Below are 17415 nucleotides of genomic sequence, written 5' to 3' on the forward strand. Positions count from 1 at the left end.
TAAAACAAATGACAGTTCATATGACAAATAATATAAACGGACAAGCAGCACTTCTTTTTTTATGGATCTTTAGAAAAATTCCCAGCATGTGCAACACTAATTAGCCCTTAATGTACAGCTCTAAATTTCTCACATTATCTTGGGAATGTGAAACATTAAACATTAACTGGCTACTCACAGAAGATGGCCGCACGAAAGCTGAAATTGCATGATGTGCTTAACCATAGTTGACTTATTTTATTCATTAATCCATGTCTTCTTAAGATTGATTCAATTATCCCATTTTTATTATTATTAACTTAAAATAATTGTCAAATTCTACTCACGTGTTGCTGGAATGCAAGGCTACAATGTATTCTGTATTGGCCCAATACATTGAACTATAAACTAAGTCTTCTGGTTATGTTTGCACAATATTCTAGACTAAAATATTTTTGACTACTTTGTGTGACAGTATATCACACAAGCACAGCTAGTGTAGGCTGTTCTAAGCAAAATGTAGCCAAATAAAACAGCCTAAAAGTAGATGCCACTGCAATCAGTGAATAGAATTGATGCATAAACAACTGTAGCAATCATACTTGAATATGAAATTATTTCAGCAGTTTCCTGGTAGAAACATGCTTGGCTGGCACAATACAGGAGACAATTTTTAAAAAACAAAACAGAGAAAGGGGGAAAAAAGTTTCACTAAAAACTAAAATGGTTTAAATAAAGAAATACTTAAATTAAATCATGGATCATGTTATAATAAAATATAAAACATATTTTTGACCAGGAGGAAGGGAGGGAGATAGATAGAGATAGAGATGATAGATAGATAGATAGATAGATAGATAGATAGATAGATAGATAGATAGATAGATAGATAGATAGATAGATAGATAGATAGATAGGCAGGCAGGCAGGCAGGCAGGCAGGCAGGCAGGCAGGCAGGCAGGCAGGCAGGCAGGCAGGCATATATAGAGGTAGCACAATCTCCAGGACACTCAGCTCCTGTTGGAAAAACAGTTGGAAGTTTGCTCAGCTTCAGTTGGTGCACTAGTTGTGTGCCCATTTCTGGAACAGGGGATGCATGATGATGATGGTTTTCATCATCATCATGCCTCCACTTTACATTTGGACCCTTAATTCACTGTCCACAGGTCTGCCTTTCAACACCATTGAGAAACGGCAGCTTGCCAAATTGTCTACAACCGGGTAGTACTGCTTTGTAACACCAATGATACAGGAGTTGAATCAGTAGCATGTCTGCTCCCAGGCTCTATTCAGGATGCTGGTTATATTCTTTAAAGTCCTGTGTGGCTTAAGAGCCGATTATTTGTTATTGAGGTGCATTGTGAAGGAACTGGAGAAGCATTTTCTCTAGTAGGTCCCTTCTATGAAATGTTTTACCCCCAAGAACAAGAACTGTATTATCACTCCTGATATTTAGGAAGTATCTTTTTTAAAGAGTAGTTAGGTTGTAAACAGTTGAAAGTGCCCAAGGTGAATAAGGGGCTAATACTAGGAATTATTTTTTTTGAATTTGTTATATGATTTAACAGTAGATGGTTATGGATTTTTTTTGTGATTATTATATGTTACTGTACTTTTGCTTGTGATTTGTTTAGAGTCAAAATTATTTAAGTTGCAAAAAATCATTTATGATAAATAAAACAAATGGTTTATTGCTAAGCATGGCATATACTGTAAATTAACTAGCTGTGACTTGTTCAGCAGCTCAATAGACATCTAATATCATGCATAAATTGAATTCTTGTCTGATCTGAGTAAATCACTGGGTCATGAATCAAGGACATTACAATGATAATGACAGTATTTTACAAAAAAACAACATCTTAATTCTGAAGCCCAGAAAGGTATCATTCATTTATTATAGAAATCACCCATCTCTCTTCCAGAGGGACCCTGGATAATGTACAAATAAAATATTAACATATAAAAATGTTAAAACAGGACAACCAAATGTAAAAATGTAGAATACGACAAGAATAGTTAAAATATAACATTAAACGTTAATTACAGGTTAATTATAAAGGGATACCATTGGCAAACAGTTCTTAACATCCAATTTCATCAAGCTTTTCCAAGATGACTGCTCTGCAATTGTTGGACTTCAATTTGTATAATCCACAACGAGGTAATCTGGAATTTGACATCTGATAAGTACTCAATACAGGGAAGACTGATTTATGCTACTGACACTGTAACAACACGGTTTAGTCTTGCCCTCATGATTTCTGATTTTAGGATTGGTATCAGTATGACTTTTGAGATCAATTGCTTTACGCTATAGACACCATCTTCAGTATTTAAATTATTTTAAAACTATCTGGTAGATTTGGAAGAGGGGAGGAATAGCAATAGGTTTATATATAGCTCCAGGGTATGGGTGGTAGCAATAGACTTATATATAGCTTTACAGAAGAGGTCTCTAACCTTCGCCACTAAGACTTTCGAACTTTTGGCTTCAGCAAAGTTGGCTGAGGAATTCTGGGAGTTGAAGTCCACAAGTCTTAAAGTGGCCAAGGTTGGAGACCTGTTTTATAGCACTCTTGGAGCAGTGTACAATGGCATCATATTTCCCCCAATAATCTGGATCCCCATTTTACTGATCTCGGAAGAATGGAAGGCTGAGTCACCCTCGAGCCACATCAGGATTGAATTGCTGACTGTGAGTAGAATAAGCCTACAATACTGCATTCTAATCTTGGTGTCACCAGGGAAATGGATCTTGGCTAAAAGAACTATAAAATACTGCAATGGAAAAATGTGGACATGATTCATGACTAAAGATTTTCCTTACTGCTATGTGTTGCCAAATTTAAATTAACCCTATTCAGCCAAAAGTCAAAGAAGAAAACTTTAAAGCAATATCATCAAAAAGTTGTATTTATTTAATTTATATTCCTCCTTTACTATTTTTGTAAGCAACTCAAAGCGGAGAATATAATACTCCTTTCTTCTCCCCTATTCCCAACACATCTCTGTGAGGTGGGTCGGGTTGTGTGTATGTGACTGGCCCAAAGTCACCCAACCAATATTTGTTGCATTTATAATGATTTTCCAGGCTTTTAAAAACAAAATTGCTATGCTTATCCACTTTGAATCAGGGCTGATCCTTGAATGAGACTGTATGTATATTTTTCTATTGATCGGGCTGGCATCAGTGGTGGGATTCTACTGGTTTGGCCTGGTTTGGCTGAAATGCTAGCTCCGAGAATCATCTGTGAGTGAACCCCTTTGCTCCGATGATCAGCTGCTGGGCCCACCCACCTGCCCTGCCTCTATTCTGACCTTTATTTTCTGGTTTTGAAGCTCAGCTGCTTTGTACGGAACAGCAGACTGCTGAGCGTCAGCTGTTGAAGACACAGTGAGAGCCCAGGATTGCAGAAGGTCAGCAGCAACCCCTCTGCATGCATGAATTGCACAAAGTTTCACAAAGTGCACCCACAAAGCCACACCCACAGAACCGGTGGTAAAAAAAAAATTGAATCCCATCACTGGCTTGCATGATACAATTAAGGACATATAAAACAATTGCCGGAGCTGTTATAGAAATTTTGGTTCCACTGACTAATTCCATTTACTCAAGAGTTTGCATGATTGGAAGGCAAGCCCAAGACAGTTCTATTCAGCACAATAAGCTATGGGTGGTAAGGAAACATGAACATGAGAGAAAACAAGAGTAAGTCTCACAGTTTTTGATATAAGACTATGTGGCAGAGGCATCCAGGCTTTATGACGGCCAGTGCAATGGGTTGAGGTGTTGGACTGAAACCAAGGAAGCCTAAATTCAAGTCTCCCCTTGATCTCTGGCTAAACAAGAGAACTGAGGGGTCCTGGGTGCTCTCTGAGCTTGGTTGTTTTCTTGCAGACATTTCATAGCTCAAACTAGGTAAGACCATCAGGCACCACGCTCAGGGAGCATCCAGGACCTCTCATTTCAACCCTGAACTATAAATATTTTCCTTTATTGGTAAAACAAGAGAACTTCAGTGGAGAGAAACTGAAGGGAGATTGCCCTGAACTGCCAAAGGAGAGCAGCTGCTTTTGGCATCAAGGGACTGCCTTGAGGTTTGGGTTGATTTTAACAGAATAAATGCTATGGAACAGGGGTGGGATTCTATCGGTTCAGCCTGATTTGACCAAACTGGTAGCTCCGAAAATCATCTGAGAGTAAACCAGTTCACTCCAATGATCTGCTGTTGGGCCCAGCTATGCCCACCAAACTGGTGGTAAACCACTTTGCATCCCACCACTGCTATGGAAATAATATTGTATGGCTAAAGCAGTCAAGAGTGAGTGGTCATAACTTCTCTTCACTAATCAGGAGCCCTTCTGGTATAATTCAATTAGTGAATCATGTCACATCCTAACACCATGACGCTAAACAGTGAAAAACATGAGTTTCTACATTTTATGTAGATACAATTGATCCCCGTCCCTTTGTAGTCTTAAAATTGGATTATGTTCTTTGTGTGATAATTAAAACTAAGAAGATGACTTGGATTTTTTATTTTTTTTTTGCATCTGGGGCCAAGTAAAATCAACTTTCCATCTTGTAAATCATGTCGTTTATGCTATGGCCTAAACATAAACATGCAGAGAACAAAATGGGAGTGTCTTTTTCCAGTATTTTCAGAACAAACAGAGGGCCAAGGAAAAGGGTAATCTTCGTGGTTCCATGCTAAAGACTTCCAGACAGATTCAGCAAGTTGAGCCAGTTAAAACATCAAGACAGTACGAATGCTGAAAAATAAAACACAGGCTTCACTTTCCACATCCTCTTGTAAAGAAAAAAGATCAAAACACAAGTATTTTTAAATTCAGGGTCTGTGACTGATTTCCTATTTTCAAAGCTTGCTGACAGATATTATTATTAATCTTGGAATATGGGAAAGGCAGGCTAGGCTGTTGGGAAATCTGACAGTTGCACTTGTTTGTGGAAATGTGAGGACAACAGCATTTGACATCCTTAAGAAATCAGTGCTGTGGGAAACTGATCTAGCCAAGCAGATGTGGGCCACAAAGAATGGCACCCAATGTGGGTATAGTGTAGATTCACTCCTGAGGCAACTCACATTACAATGGAAGAATCTGGGAGTTCAACAATGAAGGTTGCATGCAGATCTGAGGAATCTCCTGAAATTTATTTCCTCACAGACCCTTGCTTCAGCCACTTATCAGTTGCTTCAACAATCTTGCTTCGACATTAGAAGAAAGCCAGAAACAGAGAGGCCAGTACAAGGCAAAAAACTTGCAAAGTAATTTCACAGTCTTACCTCATTTGGTAGCCCCTTGTTAAAAATGCTGACGACATGCATAGAAGTGAAGCTGCCTAGATGAACAAAGGGGATGTGAATTCTGACTTTCTTAGCTCTCCTAAAAGCTCCTCATCTCAATGGCCATGGCATCTTTCTAGACAACTTTGCAGCCTTGGGAAACTATTTTTATTTTATTATTAAATTGATTTGCCACCCAATGACTCTGGTCAGCTTACAGCATGAAAACATTAAAATCATCAGATATAAAATGACAAAGCAGTTAAAATAAAACCGCTTAACACAAGATGGAGGAGGAGGGAGCCAGATACATGGGGGAATGGATGAGATGGGATTGCCTCAAACAAGTGCAGCAGTCACATTTCTCAACTGTACAACCTGTCTCCCATATTCCAAGATTAACAATAATATATGTCAGTAGATATTAGTCACCATCTCCAATGTGAAGCCACCCCCCACCCCCCCAAATTGGGTCCCCAAGCCATCTAGCAGAACCAGGTTTTAAAACTCTTATGAAAAGTCAGGAGGTTGGGAGCCAATCACACCAGATGGCAAGATATTCCAAAGGGCAGGAGAGGGGCTTTGTTTTGAGTGGTTTCCTACCTATCTGGCAGGATAGTCCCAGATGGTGTTGCTTGGGACCTAGTGCTCCACAAAGAACAAATGGGCATGTGAAATTCTTCAGGGCTCCTTTTGATCTACAGCGCTTTTAAAATAAACACATCAACTGTTGGGAAAGGACCTTGAAATCCAATTCTCTAGGTAACCCTATCAGGCAATGGTGTAACTCCCTTGAAGGTATGCTTAAGGATAGTGATGGGCTGAATAAAGGAAAACAAATTGAAACTGAATCCACGTAAGTCAAAAATATTCACTGTGAAAGGCCATCACTCTAAGTTTTGCGCGGAGCTATTCTTGATGAAATCACACTCTCCCAAAATGAGTGGGTACACAATTTAGGAGTGACTCTGGATTAGATCAGCATCTGGTTATAACTTCCAGGCTTGTCTTATGCATTATATAAGGTTATTTATGTGTGCAACTTAAAAGCTTTAATTGGGACAAACTGCTACAGTCAGGTCGATGTTTGGTTTATCCCCCAGAGCCCACATCATGCTAATTTTAAGTTCAGGTTGCCAATTTGCATCAAGGTGCAGAAGAAATTATAGCTTATTTTTTAAAGTGACTTAGACCTGGGATTCCGAAAATCATGTCATCTCCTCTGAGATTTTGAGTTTGATCAACTGAGTAGAGCTGGTTGATCTGGCTGCCAGTTGGGGCTATTTTTTTGGGGGGGCGGGGGCGGTTGTGTATATAGAATTCATTAGAACAAAGAATTACTAGAATTAAGCCTTTACAAGGCTTTAAAATGAACTCTTTCAATTACCCTTTAATTTTCACTAAAGAAGTCTTAGACTCAGCGTAGCTAAGAAAAATACAGCAAATTCCGGGTAAATCTACAAAATTAATATTTGCTCTATGTGTAGATGAAACTGAATTTGTTTTATTTATAACCTGTATTTATGATGTTGATAAATAACTTAAGGCAGAAAACATACTGAATACTCCTTCTTCCTCCCATTTACCCGACATCAACCTCCTTTTGTGGTGGATTGGAGTGTGAGAGAGCGATTGGCTCAAAGTCACCCAAATGGCTTTCATGTGTAAGGTGGGATTATAACTTACAGTCTCCTGGTTTCTAGCCTTGTATCTTAACCACTAGATCAAGCTGGCTTTTGGAATTCAAACTGAAGTCGGAGCTGAAACTATTTCTGTTAAAAGTAGGTAATGATGGGGCAGAAATCTCACCTCTTTCCAGCATAAAGCAAGTCAAATCCTTTCCTAATATCACTGAATGGTAAAATGTGGGTGATCAGAACATCTGGTTTAAATTTTCCTTCCATGTAACTGGAGACCAGTTGAGGAATTGAATCTTTCATCTTCCAGCCTAGAAGAAACAAAACCAAATGTAACCTACTAGATGTTGGCTCTGCTTCCCATGAACATTTTTGCAATTTGTCACACTTTTTTGGGGGGTGGGGGGTGAGGAGGGGGGGCAAATCACAAAAATACTCATAACAAAACTAGTAACATTATTTTTTTTATTGTAAAATCAAATATAGAATAAAGTAAAGCTGGAAGCACATGGATTGCTAAATGTTTACTCTTAACTGCTGCTTCATTTTCTGGAGGAAAGATGGCAGCTTTTTCCTAACCTGGTATCCAGATGAAGTCAGTCTCTCTCTCTCTCTCTCTCCCTGTCTCTCAATCTCTCTCTCATAATTATATGGCCACCCACCCTCACAAAACCTGGCTTGCAGGGGTGGGCTTCAAAAAATTTAGCAACCAGTTCTTTGCCCAGTTGCCGGCTGGGCCTGGCCATGGTGGGCCTGACCTAGTCGGCCTACTGCACCACCCTGGCCTGGGACAAAAACGGGCCATGGCGGGGAAGTTGCCCTCCCTGGGCTCCAGAGGCTTTTCTCAACTCTCCGGAGGGCGAAAATGGTCTCCCCAGGCTCCAGAGACCCTCTGGAGGCTGGAAACGGGCCCATTTCCAGCCTTCCAGAACTTCCGGGAGGCCCATTTTTCACCCTCCCCAAGGCTCTGTGTGATTCCTACACTTACCTGGGATCCAAAATGGGCCACATGGGGAGTCCTGGGAGGGGCAGGGTGAGCGGGGCTAGCCAGGGGTGGGATTTGCCGGTTCACTGAACCAGCCATAAAATCAACAACCGGTTCACCTGGTGTCATTTTATGATCTTTCTTGCCACCGTTGCTAAGTGAATCACTGCAGTTGTTAAGTTAGTAACATGGTTGTTAAGTGAACCTGGTTTCCGCTTCGACTTTGCTTTTCAGAAGGTTGCAAGTGGTGATCACTTGACCCTGGGACACTGCCACCATCATAAATATGAGTCAGCTGCCAAGCGTCTGGATTTTGATCATGTGACCATGGGGATATTGCTGAGATGCTCTAAACAACTGTGGCATTGAAGGTCATATAATGAGATAAACCTCATGTAACAACTGCCTTGTTTTTCATTGGAAATTTTGGAGTCAACTGTGGTCATAAAACAAGGATTATCTGTAATACAGACACAAATCAAATGAAACAATTATCCTAGGACAAACTCTGGTTTATAGGTATGTTCACATACCATCATTTTCACTGTCATTTCATACTAAAAAAGTCAAATAAAATACCTGTTTCTGAGTGTATTCACTTATCTTTCATCGTCCACGTACCTCCAATGAAACTCCCTTTAATGGTGCGCCCTGTAAGAAGCAGCATAGGATCCAAGGAGAATTTTGCACCTAAGGGGGGCATCCCAATCACGACACAGATCCCACAGCCCATGTGACAAGAGGCCAAAGCAGCTGTCTGGTTGAAAAAAAGGGAAGACATTAAGAAAGTTTTTGCCCTGCAAAGAAAAAAGGGACGATGGATGAACATTAAAAAATACTGTATTTGACCCTGGATATGGCAAAGATAAATAACAGCTGACTTAGTATAAAGCAAATGTATACGGAATGTTCTGCAATCTGCATACAGCCACTATTGATCCATATGCCTCACAGTAAGCTACCTATTTCCCAAAATGAATTTTTTTAGCAACAATTCTCTGAAGTTACACCTGAATCTGTTGATAGCATTCCAGAGGATTTCTGATCTTTCTGGAAAGCTGATCAGTTTATTTTTTTCAGTACTGACAGTTGAGTATCCCGAAATAGCATCCACCCATTTGCTTCTTAAGAAGATCAATTTAATTATAATTTTTCTTTTTATATTTGCTGTTTTTTTATCTGATTATTGAACACTGTCCAGGGTAGCTGTTTTGAGATGAGCAGCTGCATGAATTTTTTTTAGATAAATAAATAAATAAAAACAGATTTGATCATCCAACTATCTTAACTGAATCATGCATAGGCTCTAGCTACTAACACACAAGAGTTTAATCTCAAACACAGAGGGCTTCCTTGGCAGTCTGCCTGAAGGCAGGATCCATTTTCACAGAATGTACTATGAACTCATTGTCTTGAGAAATGGTCATCGCTACCAAATGAGGTTGTTCAAAGGAGGAAACTTCTGTGAGTTTTTGTGGTTGACCATGGACTTGAACTTGTCTCTCTCCAACCCTGATTGAAGATCTTAACCAGTACACCCCAACAACTGATCCATAGAGGGATGAACTATCATTTGTTGTCTTGATGGCCATTTACTTTCTCTGAATGCTTTAAACCCTAGCTGTCAAGAAGCAGGAAGGGAATAGGACTCATATCCCTATTGTCAGGGTTCTGACAGATGCCCTAATTAAACCATGAGCCTTGAGCCAATTTTCAAAAGAAATACAGTTATTTATTAGGAGCAACATGTCGGCATGTACCCAAGTGAAGTCAGCTCTGCCTCACGTAATTTACGGCTCAACTATGACTCTGTTTCCCCACTCCCCTCAGGGTGTGTCATAAATCACATTCTCCAATGAAGCACCTTCGTGGGCTGCAGAGATCACGCCTCTGGGATACAGCCTTGAGAAAAGTATGCGTGGAATGTGCCTCTGGCCATCGCTGCTGTGCTGCTGCACCCGTTCTCCCCTCTCCTGCCCTTGGCAACTCGATAGCAGGCCAGGAATGCTTTACGAGTTGATGCCTATACTATTTGAGATATTGTAGAAAGACAGCCATGTTAGTCTAGGGAAGCCAAAAATCAGAAAGATTTTAAGATTAACCAATAATTTTTTTGAACTTCCATGAGTTACAGATTACTTTATAAAATGCAGAAGGGCTTGAGTGATGTGAGATTATAAATATAAGGATTGATGTGAGATTAAAATACAGCTTGATAAATGATTAGGCGCTTAAGACTCTTTCCTGGATAATTTTCATCTATATTACTACTGTGCCATCTCCTTCTCTCCCCCATCCCATTCTGCCTTATACCTGTGTATTTCAAACTCAGTCAAGAGACTGATCAAGTGAGTTGCAGCTCATAAAAGTTTAAAATAAATACTGGTTAACCTTACCAGATGTTATCAGGCTCATCCCATTTGACAGTTTCCCAAATGAACCTATTAGGTTACTGGGAGACAGAGAACACCGAATCAGATGATCCTTTGGGCTGATTTTTATGAAATAACTGTTTTACTGTAGTGACAAATAGTTCAAAAAAATATCAATACAGCAAACCTGGAGAAAATATACATACAGTAGTATCCAGACTTAATGGATTGCCGTTTTCCATCTTTGAATACAGTGGACAAAATCTGTGCCCCAATAGATCTCTAAAATATTAAACTAAGTCCATTATATCCAAAGTAATTCAGACAATTCATTTAAATTTAGGTTAATGATTTAAATTGTATTATCACTTGCATATTGATGCTATTTATATCACTTGCATAAGACTGGATTAATGCAAATAAAGTAAAATGGTGACTGTTTACACAAATGAGGTATATTCACATAGCTGGTAGTAGCAGATGTTGTCTCATCCGGAATGGTCTTTTAAAACAAAATTTCACTATAGTGCTTTCACTGAATCTAGCGTCGAATGGCAAAAGAGCCAATACATGTTGATTAAATACATACCAGCGTCTCCAAACATCCAGCAACCTCAAAGGCGTAATCTACACCATGTCCAGTCATTTCCAGCACTACTTCTTGAATGGGTTTCTTGTAATCTTGAGGGTTGATACATTCTGTAGCTCCCAGTTCTTTTGCCTTCCCAAATTTTTCGCTGTTAATGTCGATCGCAATTATACGAGATGCTCCAGCGGTTTTGCATCCCATGATCACAGAGAGTCCAACGCCTCCCAAACCAAAAACAGCACAGGTGGATCCAGGTGTAACCTATGGAGTCATGGAGAAAGAGAGCTGCGATACATTCAAGCTATTCCCAGCAGCAGAACAAATTGATGGAGAAGTTCTTAAGTGGTACAGAATTTGAGAGCTCATCAACAACTTCTAAATAGGTTTTCTCACCTGGGCTGTATTGAGGGCAGCCCCGTAACCAGTAGAGAATCCACAGCCAAAAAGACAGACTTTATCAAGAGGTGCAGCATCATCAATTTTAACAACGGTAGAGTCAGGCATGACTGTATATTCAGAGAAAGTGCTAATCCAAAGGAAGTGATGAATTTGCTTCCCTTTGCAGCTGAATCTACTGGTTTTGTCAGGCATCAGATTTTGTGGTTCAGAAATGCTGTTTCAGAGATAAATGGACTTGTCAGTAAGAAAAGAAACTTGATGTGCAATGTCCTGAATCCAAAAAAATACAAAAAAAATGTTTTTAAAGGAACTCACTGGGTTTTCAGGCAACAGTTGGTGTTTGATTTTAAACATGAGTTGCATTCTCCACACTGGGGCAGACAAAGAGGAATAACTTTGTCTCCTTTGAATACAAAGGAAAAAAACATGAAATCTCTGGATCAAAAGATGTTTATTACCCACATTTTTATAAATCAAAATTTTTAAAACAGACTTTTCCTGATATACAGTATTTGCCATAGTTGAAACAGCCTTCTGAATGCACTCATTAAAATTCAGATTGTAATTCATTGTGAATTGGGGGGGTGGGGGGTAGAATCAGTACTAAATCAGATATCTTAGAAGCAGTTAATTTCACTTAACCATATTTAATCATTCTTCATTCACACTACACCATGGCTTAGCATATTGGATGAACTTAGCATTAGTGGTTTTAAAGTATAAACTTCAGTCTACAATTCAGTTTTGCTATCCATGGTTCATGGCAAATCCTTACACCATCATTGCATAAGTTTTCATAGATCAAAGGTTATTTCATCAGGTGAGCAGAGTACAGATCTGAGCAAGAGAAAATTTCTTTTATTATACATACAGCTTCGTTGGGAAGAGGAAGAATGGAACGATGAAGGGACACTAAGAGTCATAACTGCTCTAGATATGTCTAAATATCTAGAGCATGACAGATAAATTCTTGTAATGAATTGCAAACTAACCTGACCTCTGGTGTAATCTAGGAAAAATGGTGCTATAAACACAGTCCATATAGGTAGTTCTCAACTTATGAGCACAATTAGGGCCAGAATTTCTCTTGTTAAACAAGACTGTTAAATGAATCACACCCAATCTTATGAGCTTTTTTTCCCAGTTAAGCAAATTACTTCAGTTGTTGTGTGAATCATGGGATCAATAAGGGATTCCAGCTTTCCTGTAGACTTCACTTGTCAGAAGACAACTGGGAAAATTGCCAATCGTGGTCAAATGACCCCGAGATGTTGTAACCATCGTAAATACATATCAGTTGTCAAGCACCTGGATTCTGATCAGGTGATTATGGGGACGCTGAGAAGGTCATAAGTGTGAGGGCTGAAGTCTTTTTTTTCAGGGCCCAGAAAAGGATGGTCTCTAAACAAGTGGTTTTAAGTTGAGGACTACCTGTAGTTAAACTAATCATGCTCTGTAAGCTCTGGAGCTCAGTTCTGTACAATGCAGATGTCAAGGTTCCAACTGATGAACCCAACCAAGGAAGCACTGTCGAGATGATCCAATCTTTTTATGCTATTCTTTACTGAGTACATCATATCAGTATAGATTAAAAGCAAAACCAACTCTGCCTAATTCCTGCCATTTTCATGTAGTTAAATAATTGAATCTCCCCCCCGCCCCCAACTAGCGCAGGTCACATTGTCCAATTAGGTGTCTAGCTATTGTTATGGAAACTGTCTAGGTGTTTGTCGAGCATCTGTCAAGATGACCTTGGTTCCCATGGGATGGTTTCTTGTTTCCACCTGGGCCTGGCATTCCAGAATGGATTCCCCTCCCACCCCTGAGTTCGTAGCAAGTGAAAAAGCAGCAATGGCTGCGACAGCAAAAATCACATTTTTAACCTGACAGCAGACTCCATGTAATAGCATATGTAGTAGCATATAGCAATTATGCTGGATACCCATTGTATTTTGAAGATATTAAGATGCACATGAAAAAGCCAGAGGGCTTCTTCTCTGTACCTGGTTTCACACCTGTCACTCCTGGCCCAACACTCTCCACTATTCCAGCTCCTTCATGGCCAGGAATTACAGGATACTCTACTTTGGGGAAAGAACCTTCCAGAACATGGTCATCTGTCCCGCATATTCCGGTGGCTATTATCTATAATAGAGAACAAAGTTATGTCTATAATAGAGAATAAGTTATGTCCAACCATAGTGGATGTTACGTAGGTATTTACTAGGGGCTTCCAAAGATCCATGCATAATAGTCTCATATGAATATGGACAAGCCAATGGATTTTAAACAATGGATAAAAACACAAATGTAAAAATACTATTACTCTGCTGCCAAAGACCAAAATGCTGTTTGCAGGGGAAAGAAAACTGTAAAATCTCCATTCTCTCCCCACCCACTAACTTGCTTTCCAGCTCTGTTCTCTTGTGCAGGGCAACAAAAGAAGACCCAGCCGATCAGCTGGGACTCGGGAGGCAGAGAGTAGATGGGGGCAGGGCCAGTCAGAGGTAGTATTTGCTGGTTCTCTGAACTACTCAAAATTTCCACTACCGGTTCTCCAGAACTGGTCAGAACCTGCTGAATACCACCTCTGGAACGCATTCTATTAACGTTTTGTTATCAAAATAGGTAACATCATCAGCAGGATTGCCTTGTCTTATTCTCCTTAGCTTATAAATGACATGTGCCAGCAGAGCTGAGCATTGCACTGGATTGGAAGCTGAAAGGTGCTTTGAAACATGGGAGCCCACATATAGAATCTATTTACAACTCTTTAAAATTAACTGTGTCACTTCTCAGGATCAGAAAAGAACTTCAATTTGCAAAATCTCAGGGATCCATTTTGCACCTTCTTATCCAGTATAGTATAACAACTGAGTTGATGGACTGGGAATTGGGAGATCATAGGTTTATTTTATCCTCAGACCCAGACGCTCACTGGGTAACTGGGCCAATCACAGTTTCTCTCTCTCTCTTTGCTCAAATTACTTCATAGGGTTGTTGTTTTGGGAACAAGTAGGAAGAAGTACTGGGTACACTGTTCTGACTCCCAAACAAAAGTTGGAATATAAATAATACATAAATATCTAAAACAAAACATACTTAAAAACTAGTGTAAGGGTCACAAATGGGATGCCAGAAAAATTGCACATAAACTAGAGATTACAAATGACAATTTAATAAAAGCAAGGCTGCATTCACAGGACACATGTAGTAAACCCAAATAGGGCACACCAAGGTCTGTGAATGTAACACAATTCCCATTTATTTTTCTCTTAGCCTTTTAAGGATTGCCAATGTATGAGTATTTATTTAGCAAACTGCTTGGCAAATGCTTGAAAAACAGATTAACAGAAGTGACAAGTTGTAGTTTTCCTTTAAGAACAAAACAGTGCTTTCCAAAATAGAGGACCGTGGAAAATTATTCATAAAAATTGAACTACCTTAACACGAACTTCATGAGATCTTGGTGGAGCCACTTCTACCTCTTCAATAGAAAGTGGTTTGCCGACTTCCCATGCCACAGCTGCTCTACATTTGATAACCTAAGAAAGCCAAGCCAAAAACAAATATGTTTAGTCTCATCCTATGCAAAGCACAAAGTAGATGAAGCCAAGTAGCAGAACCTTCCCACTATTATAACATGACACGTTAGTCTACACCTAAAATCCTTCTCAATGTAGCAGCTCACAGTGGGGGTCATAGAGAAAGCCTCTTATGCCATTCCAATGGGAGTAATCAGCTCCCTTGAGATATAGCACCAGAGGCCTCCACAGGAGGGCTCAAATGAGAAACTTAATATCCCATAGTTGTACCACAAGCTCTACACAAGCTCGCCTTTGGACATGCATCATGAAGATGTACATATGTACCAAAGGAGCTGAACTTGCATCAAAAGGATATAATGATGCTCTAGTCATTTTAATAAAACCTTTAACCCATGGACCCTTCCGTATAATACACATTTTCTGCAATAAAGGAGCACAACAAGGCACATGTGGAGGGAGGGATTTCTTTGCCATTTAGGAAAGTAGAAATTAGTCCATCATGTTATCCACTGTACATCTGAGAGTCGTAATCTTTCTCATCTCTAGAGCACCCTCTGACCAGAGGGGTTGAAAACTGTTCGTACTTTCCTACTTTTTGAGACAACTATTAGAGCAAGTTGCAAGCAACCTAGGCATACATATTTTTAAAAAATTGTATTGTGTGTGCCCAGCCCTCCTGACAAATTCCCTCTCCCATCAGAAATTTCGTATTCTCTGTGGCATAACATGAATTCATTTTCCCAAAATGTTAATTCTGGCTTCTAGCTACCTAAAAAAATGTCCATTTTTAATTTACTTTGAAACTTGGACAAAGTAGTGAATGAAATGTGATCTACAACTGAGCTATGACCCCAAGTTTAGTGGTGCAAGAGGGCGCCCTTTCCTCTTTGGGCAATTATACATTAACAATATTATCTTAACAAATCACTTTCTTCCTGAGGTTTTTAATCCTAGTCAGTGCAATCAGTGACTTATAATATGGCCTAATACATTTTACAGAAATCATATACACATTAGATAATGTATTATACATTATTGCATATTGTATGTTCTAAGTAAGGGATGATGCAGCCATGTGTGCACTAGAACATCCTGCAAACTAAATCCCTAGTTATATGTATGCCAATCTGGCTACAATAGTATGGAAATTAGATTGCAGTTGTAATCCTTTTAGGTGGTAGAAAGCCTTCACAGCAATCTTGATTCCTGGTGGCTGCCTGGACAGCTCCGTGACATTTTCTTGGCAAGATTTCAGAAATGGTTTGCCATTGTCTGCTTCCAAGGGCTAGGCAAGTGTGACTGGCTCAAGGTCCCCCAGTTGGCTTGGTGTCTAAGGTGGGATTAGAACAATTTCCCCTTTTCTGCCTTAACCCCTACATCAATCGCCCCCAAACTGTAAACATATTTAAGTAGAAATTGATCCAACTGAACATATTTTTTGGATTTATAGTGAACCACAAAGAAGTCAACCGCATTTTACTCTAGTGTATTTTGAGAATGCCACCCATCTGTGTTGCATTAGGCTTACTAAATGACGCGTAGTGCAATAACTACGGCTAAAGTCTTGCAAAGCCAAGCCATTAAGATCTATTTACTTAGGATCTCTCCGTTTAAGGATAAATCCTGATGCACAAAACAAGACAAAATTACCCACTGACATTGAACATTACCCATAGTGCAACAAGTGGCAACGCTGTCTTGGGGCAATTGTAGTCTAGTGTATATTTGAATACAATTAAACAAAAAATAGGTTTCTAGCTAAATAATTCTTGCACATTGTTCCATTAAATCTTACTGTTGCCATTATTTCATAGAAAGCATGCAAAGAAGGTATGCCATCTTAAATTGTGCATTAAGCCCTGGTTTTGCTTAACTGTGGTTTACTGTATAAACCAGGAGTCTCCAACCTTGGGAACTTTAAGCCTGGAGGACTTCAACTCCCACAATTCCCCAGCTGGGGAATTCTGGGAGTTGAAGTCCTCCAGATTTAAAGTTCCCAAGGTTGGAGACCCCTGGTATAAGCTGTACTTTCTACACAAAAAAAGGGAAACACCAGCCATAATTTACATATCTTAACAGCGGGGCTCGCACCAAACATTAACCACAAATCAGCAAACGCATTTCCCTTTTAAATTAGTTAATTACAGCTTAGATTAGTTTACTTCTTCCCTAAGAAGAACAAACCATTTCTTACTTTCCCAGAAGTGTCCATGTCTGCAAACCACCCACTGCCACGAGGATCTTTCCACTCCTCTTTCGGAGAACCCTAGTCTACCGCTTTGGAAAAACGGGGGAGAGAAAGTAGAAGCTACGGTAGTAAACCAATATCGCCAACACAGCGATAGGCACTTTGCTTCCAGCATCGAAATTCCTTTAGGGTCAAGGAGCGGTTCAAAGGCAAGCCCCCACCCCCTTTTTTTTTTTCATTAGAACTCTTCACTTGCCGTAGGCGCGCCGCGGAGGACTCTGGGGAATGCAGTCCATATCTGCCTACAATATTGCCTACGCACTATTTATAGAAGCGCTATTATCTCATCCGATCCTTATATGCTGTAACCGTCACAAGAATACCCCTGATCTGGCGTTTGAATAAAGGG

The 17415-nt window shown here is 39.7% G+C and overlaps 1 protein-coding gene across 2 annotated transcripts; it reads right to left on the minus strand.

The window, feature by feature from the left end:
* Nucleotides 1-1643: 1643 nt before the first annotated feature.
* On the minus strand, nt 1644-17204 carry LOC113434834 (alcohol dehydrogenase 1-like). Of its 2 annotated transcripts, none has more exons than XM_087935931.1 (9): nt 17131-17204; nt 14714-14815; nt 13274-13415; nt 11586-11673; nt 11265-11484; nt 10872-11132; nt 8532-8667; nt 7098-7236; nt 1644-4755 (listed from the first exon to the last, which is right to left on the minus strand). In XM_087935931.1, the coding sequence occupies exons 1-9, from the start codon at nt 17179-17181 to the stop codon at nt 4731-4733; spliced, it is 1164 nt and encodes a 387-aa protein (XP_087792057.1). In that variant the 5' UTR covers nt 17182-17204; the 3' UTR covers nt 1644-4730. The 2 variants fall into 2 exon arrangements, with proteins under 2 accessions (XP_087792057.1, XP_026554079.2); XM_026698294.2 differs by having other exon boundaries at nt 17013-17204.
* Between the last annotated feature and the right edge of the window lie 211 nt (nt 17205-17415).

This window comes from Pseudonaja textilis, chromosome 6, assembly GCF_049901715.1.
Source record: "Pseudonaja textilis isolate UNSWEBS1 chromosome 6, rPseTex1.2, whole genome shotgun sequence".
NCBI classification, from domain to species: domain Eukaryota; kingdom Metazoa; phylum Chordata; class Lepidosauria; order Squamata; family Elapidae; genus Pseudonaja; species Pseudonaja textilis.

Bases quoted from the DNA above. Each gene is read 5' to 3' on its own strand.
- LOC113434834 (XM_087935931.1), bottom strand. From the start codon at position 17,181: ATGCTGGAAGCAAAGTGCCTATCGCTGTGTTGGCGATATTGGTTTACT. The intron at 14,816-17,130 runs GTAGCTTCTACT...TGGCTTTCTTAG, and splicing joins GGCGATATTGGTTTACTACC to GTTATCAAATGTAGAGCAGC. The intron at 11,133-11,264 runs GTGAGAAAACCT...ATGACTCCATAG, and splicing joins CTGCCCTCAATACAGCCCAG to GTTACACCTGGATCCACCTG.